At 44.1% G+C, this 12,129-nt stretch overlaps 1 protein-coding gene across 1 annotated transcript in view; it reads right to left on the minus strand.

Annotated features, from left to right (window-relative positions):
- Positions 1–12,129, minus strand: part of LOC126092028 (NACHT domain- and WD repeat-containing protein 1) — a 621,846-nt gene that overhangs the window by 300,739 nt on the left and 308,978 nt on the right. The window contains exon 3 of the mRNA XM_049907424.1: positions 6,390–6,559. Within this exon, the coding sequence (XP_049763381.1) occupies positions 6,390–6,559 (170 nt within the window). The remainder of the gene's footprint in view (positions 1–6,389; positions 6,560–12,129) is intronic.

The raw sequence follows: 12,129 nt of genomic DNA on the forward strand, positions 1-12,129 counted from the left end.
CACACTGACAGAACCACAGGCACATAGACACAGGCAACAGAGCATGCACAATGTCGGCACTAGTACAGTGTATATCCACCTTTCGCAGCAATGCAGGCTGCTATTCTCCCATGGAGACGATCGTAGAGATACTGGATGTAGTCCTGTGGAACGGCTTGCCATGCCATTTCCACCTGGCGCCTCAGTTGGACCAGCGTTCGTGCTGGACGTGCAGACCGCGTGAGACGACGCTTCATCCAGTCCCAAACATGCTCAATAGGGGACAGATCCGGAGATCTTGCTGGCCAGGGTAGTTGACTTACACCTTCTAGAGCACGTTGGGTGGCACGAGATACATGCGGACGTGCATTGTCCTGTTGGAACAGCAAGTTCCCTTGCCGGTCTAGGAATGGTAGAACGATGGGTTCGATGACGGTTTGGATGTACCGTGCACTATTCAGTGTCCCCTCGACGATCACCAGCGGTGTACGGCCAGTGTAGGAGATCGCTCCCCACACCATGATGCCGGGTGTTGGCCCTGTGTGCCTCGGTCGTATGCAGTCCTGATTGTGGCGCTCACCTGCACGGAGCCAAACACGCATACGACCATCATTGGCACCAAGGCAGAAGCGACTCTCATCGCTGAAGACGACACGTCTCCATTCGTCCCTCCATTCACGCCTGTCGCGACACCACTGGAGGCGGTCTGCACGATGCTGGGGCGTGAGCGGAAGACGGCCTAACGGTGTGCGGGACCGTAGCCCAGCTTCATGGAGACGGTTGCGAATGGTCCTCGCCGGTACCCCAGGAGCAACAGTGTCCCTAATTTGCTGGGAAGTGGCGGTGCGGTCCCCTACGGCACTGCGTAGGATCCTACGGTCTTGGCGTGCATCCGTGCGTCGCTGCGGTCCGGTCCCAGGTCGACGGGCACGTGCACCTTCCGCCGACCACTGGCGACAACATCGATGTACTGTGGAGACCTCACGCCCCACGTGTTGAGCAATTCGGCGGTACGTCCACCCGGCCTCCCGCATGCCCACTATACGCCCTCGCTCAAAGTCCGTCAACTGCACATACGGTTCACGTCCACGCTGTCGCGGCATGCTACCAGTGTTAAAGACTGCGATGGAGCTCCGTATGCCACGGCAAACTGGCTGACACTGACGGCGGCGGTGCACAAATGCTGCGCAGCTAGCGCCATTCGACGGCCAACACCGCGGTTCCTGGTGTGTCCGCTGTGCCGTGCGTGTGATATTTGCTTGTACAGCCCTCTCGCAGTGTCCGGAGCAAGTATGGTGGGTCTGACACACCGGTGTCAATGTGTTCTTTTTAACATTTCCAGGAGTGTATTTTGAATAGGAACCCATGTCCGGAAACGTCATCCAACGAGGCTACTGAGCGTCAAAGTTATAGGCGCGGGCGTCTGTAAATGTAGGTATAGACATGCGGTGATTCCGTGATGATGTTACAGACTTTATAGGATGATGGAGAACGATAAATGTATAAATTTGAGGTAAGGATCCCTGTACCGGATACTAACAAGTCGTAAGTTATAAACGAAAACCGTTCTGACATCTCTGACAGTTGAATACATGTGCCGGTTCTTCTGTTGCGGAGAGTGTAGGGCTGGTAACTTTCAGTGGTGGTAGAGTGGGCAAAAACGAGAAAAAATGTCCAATAAACGTGGGCTCTAAATTGCATACATGAGGAGCTATGACCATTCGTTGATCTTCGCTAATGTGGAACACATCTCCTCTACTGAGCAAGTGAGCTGTTAAGGTATGCACTTTAGAGCCCACGTTTACTGGACGTTTTTCCCGTTTTTGTCCACACTTTGCCCTACACTCTTCGCAGCACAAGAACCGGTACATGTATTCAACTGTCAGAGGTATCAGACGGTTTTCCTTTATAACTTTCGCCCCGTTCGTTTCCGGTACAGGGATCCTTACTTCAAATTAATACATCTATCCTCCTCCATCATCCTATAAAGTCTGTAATATCATCACGGAATCACCCCGTGCATACGTACATTTACAGACACCCGCGCCTATAACTCAGTAGTCTCGCTGGATGACGTTTCCGGACACTGGTTCCTATTCAAATTACGATGTACTCATTCCTCTCTGCAAGTCCTAGAAGTCTGTAATGGGAATTTCCGACCAACCTGTATATTAATCTTTGGGCCACTTTTCTTCTTACTTCCATGCTTTAGTTTTTGATATCTCCTGTTAATATCGCTGTTTCCGATGGTGATACACGTGTTATAGGGCAAAGTTTCTCGAGCACTTATGAAAGATTAACAAGTATAAACGGAAGAAAACTTACAGAGACATCCGAAACCTGTATCACTACACCGCTAATTACAAAAAGAAAGAGTGGGGGCACTTGGATAAGTATGGTAGAAGTAAGGTATATCTTGGTCCAAAAACACTGTGTAACTGATGACCAATTACAGTACAATTCTGTCTGCTTACAGTCGCCCAAAGCTCTGAGTGAGTACCTATATCGTCTGTATGGATATCATTCCTGATACAGATGTATTGCGGGTTGCATGAAACGACATTGGTAGCGGCAGCTAAATCAGCCTGTGTACCATCGATACCAGATTAGATTAGATTAGTACTTGTTCCATAGATCATGAATACGACACTTCGTAATGATGTGGAACGTGTCACGTTAATAAAAGGTGTCTATGCAAGATATTACATTACACAAAATATTACATGACAGTTAATATTTTTTGTGGGGGTTGGGGAAATTACCCACTTACTATATCCAAACATTCACCTAATGAGCAGAAGGAGTTGCCATTAAGGAATTATTTTAATTTCCTTTTAAATGCTATATGGCTATCTGTCAGACTTTTGCTGCTATTAGGTAAGTGACCAAAGACTTTTGTGGCAGCATAATTTACCCCGTTCTGAGCCAAAGTTAGATTTAATCTTGAGTAGTCAAGATCATCCTTTCTCCTCGTGTTGTAGCCATGTACACTGCTATTACTTTTGAATTCGTTCGGATTGTTAATAACAAATTTCATAAGTGAATATACAGGGTGTTTCAAAAATGACCGGTATATTTGAAACGGCAATAAAAACTAAACAAGCAGCGATAGAAATACACCGTTTGTTGCAATATGCTTGGGACAACAGTACATTTTCAGGCGGACAAACTTTCGAAATTACAGTAGTTACAATTTTCAACAACAGATGGCGCTGCAAGTGATGTGAAGGATATAGAAGACAACGCAGTCTGTGGGTGCGCCATTCTGTACGTCGTCTTTCTGCTGTAAGCGTGTGCTGTTCACAACGTGCAAGTGTGCTGTAGACAATATGGTTTATTCCTTAGAACAGAGGATTTTTCTGGTGTTGGAATTCCACCGCCTAGAACACAGTGTTGTTGCTACAAGACGAAGTTTTCAACGGAGGTTTAATGTAACCAAAGGACCGAAAAGCGATACAATAAAGGATCTGTTTGAAAAATTTCAACGGACTGGGAACGTGACGGATGAACGTGCTGGAAAGATAGGGCGACCGCGTACAGCAACCACAGAGGGCAACGCGCAGCTAGTGCAGCAGGTGATCCAACAGCGGCCTCGGGTTTCCGTTCGCCGTGTTGCAGCTGCGGTCCAAATGACGCCAACGTCCACGTATCGTCTCATGCGCCAGAGTTTACACCTCTATCCATACAAAATTCAAACGCGGCAACCCCTCAGCGCCGCTACCATTGCTGCACGAGAGACATTCGCTAACGATATAGTGCACAGGATTGATGACGGCGATATGCATGTGGGCAGCATTTGGTTTACTGACGAAGCTTATTTTTACCTGGACGGCTTCGTCAATAAACAGAACTGGCGCATATGGGGAACCGAAAAGCCCCATGTTGCAGTCCCATCGTCCCTGCATCCTCAAAAAGTACTGGTCTGGGCCGCCATTTCTTCCAAAGGAATCATTGGCCCATTTTTCACCGAAACGATTACTGCATCACGCTATCTGGACATTCTTCGTGAATTTGTGGCTGTACAAACTGCCTTAGACGACACTGCGAACACCTCGTGGGGTATGCAAGATGGTGCCCAGCCACATCGCACGGCCGACGTCTTTAATTTCCTGAATGAATATTTCGATGATCGTGTGATTGCTTTAGGCTATCCGAAACATACAGGAGGCGGCGTGGATTGGCCTCCCTATTCTTCAGACATGAACCCCTGTGACTTCTTTCTGTGGGGACACTTGAAAGACCAGGTGTACCGCCAGAATCCAGAAACAATTGAACAGCTGAAGCAGTACATCTCATCTGCATGTGAAGCCATTCCGCCAGACACGTTGTCAAAGGTTTCGGGTAATTTCATTCAGAGACTACGCCATATTATTGCTACGCATGGTGGATATGTGGAAAATATCGTACTATAGTGTTTCCCAGACCGCAGCGCCATCTGTTGTTGACAATTGTAACTACTGTAATTTCGAAAGTTTGTCTGCCTGAAAATGTACTGTTGTCCCAAGCATATTGCAACAAACGGTGTATTTCTATCGCTGCTCGTTTAGTTTTTATTGCCGTTTCAAATATACCGGTCATTTTTGAAACACCCTGTATATATTGTGAGGCTACAGTGAAGATCTCTAGCTCTTTAAATAAGTGTCTGCAGGATTATCTTGGATGAGCTCCAGCAATTATTCTGATTACACGCTTTTGTGCAATGAACACTCTTTTACTCAATGATGAGTTACCCCAGAATATGATGCCATACGAAAGCAGAGAATGAAAATAGGCGTGGTAAGCTAATTTACTGAGATGTAAATCGCCAAAATTTGCAATGACCCTAGTAGTATAAGTAGCTGAACTCAAACGTTTCAGCAGATCCTCAGTGTGTTTTTTCCAGTTCAACGCCTCATCAATGCATACACCTAGAAATTTTGAATATTCTGCCTTAGCTACCGAATTCTGATCGAAGTCTATATTTATTGATGCTGTCATTCCATTTACTGTGTGGAACTGTATATACTGTGTTTTGTCGAAGTTTAATGAAAGCCCATTTGCAGAGAACCACTTAAAGATTTTCTGAAAAACATCGTTTACAATTTCACCTGTTAATTCTTGTCTGTTGGGTGTGATAGATATACTTGTGTCATCGGCAAAAGGTACCAGGTTTGCATCTTCGTGAATATAGAATGGCAAGTCATTAATATATATTAAGAACATCAGAGGACCCAAGACCGAACCTTGCGGCGCCCCATTCTTGATTGTTCCCCAGTTTGAGAAATCACCAGTTTTTTGCATCTTATGTGAACTGCTTATTTCAACTTTCTGCACTCTTCCAGTTAGGTGTGGTTTAAACCATTTGAGCACTGTCCCATTCATACCACAGTACTTGAGCTTATCTAGAAGTATTCTATGATTTACACAATCAAAAGCCTTTGATAGATCACAAAAAATTTCAACGGGTGACTTCCGGTTACTCAGAGCATTTAATATTTCATTAGTGAAAGTATATATAGCATTTTCAGTTGAAAAACCCTTCTGGAAACCAAACTGACATTTTGTTAAAACTTTATTTTTACAAAGGTGTGAAGCTACTCTACAATACATTACTTTTTCAAGAATTTTGGATAAGGCAGTCACAAGAGAGATTGGGCAGTAGTTGTTGACATCAGCGGTATCCCCTTCTTTATGCAGTGGTTTAACAATGGCATAATTCAGTCTATCTGGGAAAATACCCTGCTACAGAGAGCTATTACATATGTGGCTAAGAATCCCGCTTATTTCTTGGGAACAAGCTTTTATTATCCTGCTGGAAATGCCATCAATTCCATATGCGCTTTTATTCTTGAAAGAGTTTATTATCTTCCTAATTTCAGAAGGAGAGGTGGATGGAATTTCAATTGTATCAAATGGTGTAGGTAAGGCCTCTTCCATTAACTGCCTTGCTTCTTCTAATGAACATTTAGATCCAATTTTACTCTTGTACTACACAGAGTGGCCTGATTCCTGACGAAACATGCTGAGCTTCTGTGCTGACCACCAATGAATCACTGAACCAGATAATGTGGTAACTACTAACAGATTATGGCTATAAGGGGCAAACTGTCACAGGAGCATATTAGAGAAGCCTTGTGATGAAATCAGGGTGAGATTTTAAGACGAAGCGTCGCGGATAGCTTTTGAAAGGGGGCTCAGGGCAGAGTAACATTATGATGCTTATTTGGACTATCAAATTTTTGCAACCTCCCCATTCCCTACGCACCGTTCTTGTGTTACGATACCCAGTGAGCTCTACCTCTTCCCTCAGATAAAAAAACCGTTGCATGACAAACATGATTACAATGACGACGGCGAGAATTTCGAAGTGGAACGTTTCGTGGACAGCCCAAGTGCGAACTCTTACAAAGGGAACTTGCGGTGCGGCTTACCTAGCTTGGCCGTGTCGATGTTTGCTGGCTCGAGGATGACGCCGGAGTGCGTGGCGGCGGACCCCGGGGGCTGCACCGAGGCGGTGGCGGAGGCGGGCGCAGAACCCGCGTAAGGGTCGAGCCCTGCGCCGCTGTGGTTGCGCTTCGCCGCCGCCTGGTAACTCGGCGAGCTGCAACACGGCACGCGCCAACAGCGCGTTACACACGGCAGCGTGGCGGCTGCGGCGCTCGCTGCTTCCCTACATTCTACAGCAAACGTGTAAGACTCAGACGCCAGCTACGGCCAAATAAACGCAACGCAACGGGAAAAAAACTGACATAAAAAGTCTGACACAAAAACACGTTGAATTATATTTTCGTTCTGTTCCAAAGTTCGGTGGTGATAAGATGTTCGAAGATATAGAATCTACAGGGCGTTACAAAAAAGGTACGGCTAAACTTTCAGGAAACATTCCTCACACACAAATAAAGAAAAGATGTTGTGTGTACATGTGTCCGGAAACGCTTAATTTCCATGTTAGAGCTCATTTTAGTTTCGTTAGTATGTACTGTACTTCCTCGATTCACCGCCAGTTGGCCCAATTGATTGACTTCGGTGCTTGTGTTGACATGCGACTCATTGCTCTACAGTACTAGCATCAAGCACATCAGTACGTAGCATCAACAGGTTAGTGTTCATCACGAACGTGGTTTTGCAGTCAGTGCAATGTTTACAAATGCGGAGTTGGCAGATGCCCATTTGATGTATGGATTAGCACGGGGAAGTAGCCGTGGTGCGGTACGTTTGTATCGAGACAGATTTCCAGAACAAAGGTGTCCCGCCAGGAAGACGTTCGGAACAATCGATCGGCGTCTTCGGGAGCACGGAACATTCCAGCCTATGACTCGCGACTGGGGAAGACCTAGAACGACGAGAACACATGCAACGGACGAGGCAATTCTTCGTGTAGTTGACGATAACCATAATGTCAGAGTCAGAGAAGTTGCTGCTGTACGAGGTAACGTTGACCACGTCACTGTATGGAGAGTGCTACGGGAGAACCAGTTGCATCTGTACCATGTACAGCGTGTGCAGGCACTATCAGCAGCTGATTGGCCTCCACGGGTACACTTCTGCGAATGGTTCATCCAGCAATGTGTCAATCCTCATTTCAGTGCAAATGTTCTCTTTACGGATGAGGCTTCATTCAAACGTGATCAAATTCTAAATTTTCACAATCAACATGTGTGGGCTGACGAGAATCCGCACGCAATTGTGCAATCACGTCATCAACACAGATTTTCTGTAAACGTTTGGGCAGGCATTGTTGGTGATGTCTTGATTGGGCCCCATGTTCTTCCAGCTACGCTCAATGGCGCACGTTATCATGATTTCATACGGGATACTCTGCCTGTGCTGCTAGAACATGTGGCGTTACAAGTACGACACAACATGTGGTTCATGCACGATGGAGCTCCTGCACATTTCAGTCGAAGTGGAAAGTAAGCGTTACCGGACACATGTCCACATAACATATTTTCTTTCTTTGTGTGTGAGGAATGTTTCCTGAAAGTTTGGCCGCACTTTTGTAACACCCTTTATACGTATTACAAATCAAAGTCCCGCGTTTTTCTGTATGTGTCTTACGGCTAAACTCAGGAACTACTGCAATGATTTTGATACGGTTTTCACTAATAGATATCCTCAATTCACAAGTAAGGTTTGTGCGTGTGATATACGGTTTATACAAGGGTAATCCTGTAATGGTTCTTTATTTACGTGACCATTACAGCACTCCAACCGCAGTTCTCGATACCAGTAATATCGTACTACTTTTCTGCTAAGTAACAGACATTTTTTTGTGACAATATTCACATTTGGTTTTATTAATGTATAGGTACTCCGATGTATCGATATATTACAGTGATATGGTTCATGTGTGTATTCATTTCTGTGAGACTGTCGTAATCTTTGACTTACTTGTAACCGTTTTGGCGCGAATGCGCACAGAGCAGTCTTTGTTTCACTTTGCAGAAGTTAAGTTGCTATTTCGCTTTGTAAAAGAACAGTCAAGTCTTGTGTTTGGTTAAAGTGTAAATTAAATATATGAAGATTGATACCAAACTGTTTTCATGAAGATGTGACAATTAAGAAGAAGTATATGTGAATTTACAATAAGTTTAATAAAAATTTGGATCGTGAACACTAAGTCAAAAATTATTTCTACCATACCATTGTTCTGATCTGGGATTGTTTGATCATTAAGAATTTCCTGAAAAACGCATTTGTTAGGTCTTCAGATGTTGCTAAAATACAGATCTGGACCTTCTAGCAGTCAAAGTGGAATCACCCTAGAATCAACAAGATGAGCCATAACAACTTCGACGAAATCTACGTCGGAATCCATTCAAGATTAAGTGCCAAAATTAATGACTTTTTTACAGTGACTTCATTACTTCCATTCTGATGATACCATTCACAGTCAATAACTTTGTTGTTGCCCGATAAAGCGAACATATGCTGTGTGAGCAACATTATTAATCTGAATTCTAATCTACTTTGCAGGTGGTGGTATTTTTAGAATCCTAAAAATAAGGTCTCCTATTTTTTTGTAAGTACATAGACCTGCTTATTTCTACAATGGTTTACATCAGTTTACAGCTTGAACATTTAGTTATTTTTCGACACAACCATTATTTCTGTCGATGCATTTTTGTAGACGCTGTGGCAGTTTTTGTAAGCCCATGTCATACCAGATCGCCGCCATGCTGTTCAGAAAGTTACGAACCTGTTCTTTCACCTCGTCGTCGGAGTTGAATCGCTTTCCGGCCAAATATTCTTCAAACCTAGGGAACAGGTGATAGTCACTGGGCGCCAAGTCAGGACTATAGTGTGTGTCGGTGATTATGTTCCACTGAAACTGTTGCAGGAGAGCAACGGTTTGCCGAGCGATGTGTGGGCGAGCGTTGTCATGGAGAATGTGTACGAAGTTCTGAATTGGCCATTTGAGTTTTTTCAGAGTCTCACAGTACCTATCAGCGTTAATTGTGGTTCCAGCGATTCAGCTCCGACGACGAGGTGAAAGAAGAGGTTCGTAACTTTCTGAACAGCATGGTGGCTAGCTGGTATGAAATGGGTATACAAAAACTGTCGCAGCGTCTACAAAAATGCATCGTCAGAAATGGTGATTATGTCGAAAAATAGCTGAATGTTCAAGCTCTAAACTGATGTAAACCATTGTAGAAATAAACAGGTCTATGTACTTATAAAAAATAGGAGACCCTACTTTTGGGACCACCCTCGTACTAATGACGAGTGTGTAACGTATGTATCGTTAACTGTTCCATATTTGTGAAGGACAATCAAACAATTTAAAATCAAAGATAGCAAAATAGTCTACACATTACTGAGTGAAAGTCTAAATCCGCAATAGCTGTTTTTCTGTTTTTCCCTGTATGGCGACAGGTTTTATACCCTTGGAGGTATATCTTTAAGTCATATAAAACTAATACTTCATGTGCCAAGACTTCCAAGGTGCAGATGCGTGTAAAGACAAGTCACTCCTCGGTAAAACCAGGGATGAACCGGCAGACAAGCACCCAATCCGAATCGTGTATGATTAGTAAAATATCTCCAAAACTCTGTCAAAAAAACGAGCCCGGATACCACATGACAATCCACGTCTGACAGGATAAAGTCAAAATCCACGGGGGAAACAAAGAATTAAGACATACAATCCTTGGGAGTCGTCAACATACTAAAATATATTGGCAGGCATCAAATAGAACTGCAAGTTTCAGCGCTCGTATGTTGACGACTCCCAAGGACTGTGTGTCTTTTTCTCTTCGCTGATGTATTTTCCAGATGTTTTTACAAGGCAGAGGGCAGTCAAGTATGATGTCAAGATACTCGGGATACTTCTGACAGAGAATACCGCCATAAAACTGCACCTCGAGCTCAGTGTTAGCCTGTTTGTTGTTAATGTGAAACGTACAAATTTTGCTTTTGCTGATAATGGGCTTCAGTCTCTATTTTTTGAAATTTGAACTAAGAGCCGCTAAGTCCTGTGTTACCGATCCCTCTGACTGACCAGGCTCTTTTGATTGACAAGCCAGAGTGATATCGTCTGCGTAGCAGAATTTCCTTGAACATCTTTCTCGGAGGTCAGAAATACAAAGATTGAAGAGGAGAGGTGCGCGAACTGAGCCCTATGGCAGGCCATTACTTAGTTTCCTTACTCAGCTTCTATTTTTACCCAAACAAACATGATATTATCGATTACTTGTATGTTCTTAATAAGAAATGCTCACGTTCGGCATTCAATTATTTTTAGTAATTTGTGAATCATCCCTTCCTTCCAGACCGCGTCATATGCTCTCATAAGGTCAATTAAGGGCATATACATTTTTAGGTTCTCCTGCAAGAGGGTCTGGAATGTAAATCTAGCAGTAAAATACCGCACATGCACTACGGGTAATGCTAAATGAGCTAGTGCTTCTCAGCAGCCAGAACTTTATTGGCCTTTCTGGTTACAAGCATGCAGACTAACATAGGCATTTGAGTGATAACCTCGTAGCAGTCATGGGAGATACAAGCTGGTTATCTAGAGAGGAGGCGGTCTCTGGCGGAAAACACAGTAAAATCACAGCCGTCACAACTCTAGAGACCAGCGAAACCTGACGTGTTAAAAGTTAGCCCCTCACTACGACTTTTTGTCTGTGTATGAAGGTTAATTTCAGATACTAATTAAGGACTTTCGATACAGTTTCACTAATCAATTGATTTACAAGGAAGGTTTGTGAATATCTATATATCTTATAAACAAGTCGCCCAGCTGGAGTTAGTGCTAATATTTCTGAAGTCGGGGTGGGTCGCTAGTATGTCATAAGACAGGAATATATAGGTTGTTCAAAAAGTGTCGAATATTTTGGGAGGTAGTAGTACTCATCGAAACAAGAAAAAGAAGTCCGATGAACATGGGTACAGAAACGCGTACTTTCCGAGATAAACACATATTTATAGGATGGGCTGCGCGGCGCTTGGTTGCGGATATTAGCACAGTCGTTGCATTGGTGCTCCGTCAGACTCGCCGGCAGGGTATTATGATATCTTGCTCACAGTACTTTACCTACTCTTGTGTGGTTAGAGTCTTGTTATAGGCTACGTTAGTTTTCGTCGTGTTCGTGCGCCTTATTGTTCAGTACTGTCAATCCTGGGTACGTATCATGGTGTTTTACCTTCTTCCAAATGCGAATTCGCTTACGTGTTTACTGTTATTGCGCTGTTTGTACGTACAAGTGGTGTCGTACATTTACATTTTCTCTCTTCCACCACTTGTTTTCGTGGAAGCCTTCTACTTGACAAGTGAAATGGCAGATATGATATTCCACTATGGTTTAGCAAATTGCAAATGGACGTAAATGAAAAACATCCCCAGTGCAGACTGTCTGCTGATAAGTTCTGCTGACTTTTCCAGTGCCTGAGGGGCACTGCTACCTTTGCACCTCAGAAGACTGACCGTGTAAGGCCCCACACACTCCGCATACCTAACAGTGTGTGTGTGTGTGTGTGTGTGTGTGTGTGTGTGTGTGTGTGTGCTGCTTTCAGTGGAAGAAACCCCTGGGATCAGTGTAAGATAATTGGTAGCAGCTCATTCTCTTATCTGGGGGTTACTTCATGAAAAATTGCTGTACCTGTATCATCTACTGCGCGTTCAGGCAACACCGACTCAAAGGAAGGCCTCGGCGCTTGTTGGTGACG

Source organism: Schistocerca cancellata, chromosome 7 (genome assembly GCF_023864275.1).
Source record: "Schistocerca cancellata isolate TAMUIC-IGC-003103 chromosome 7, iqSchCanc2.1, whole genome shotgun sequence".
Taxonomy (NCBI): Eukaryota; Metazoa; Arthropoda; class Insecta; order Orthoptera; family Acrididae; genus Schistocerca; species Schistocerca cancellata.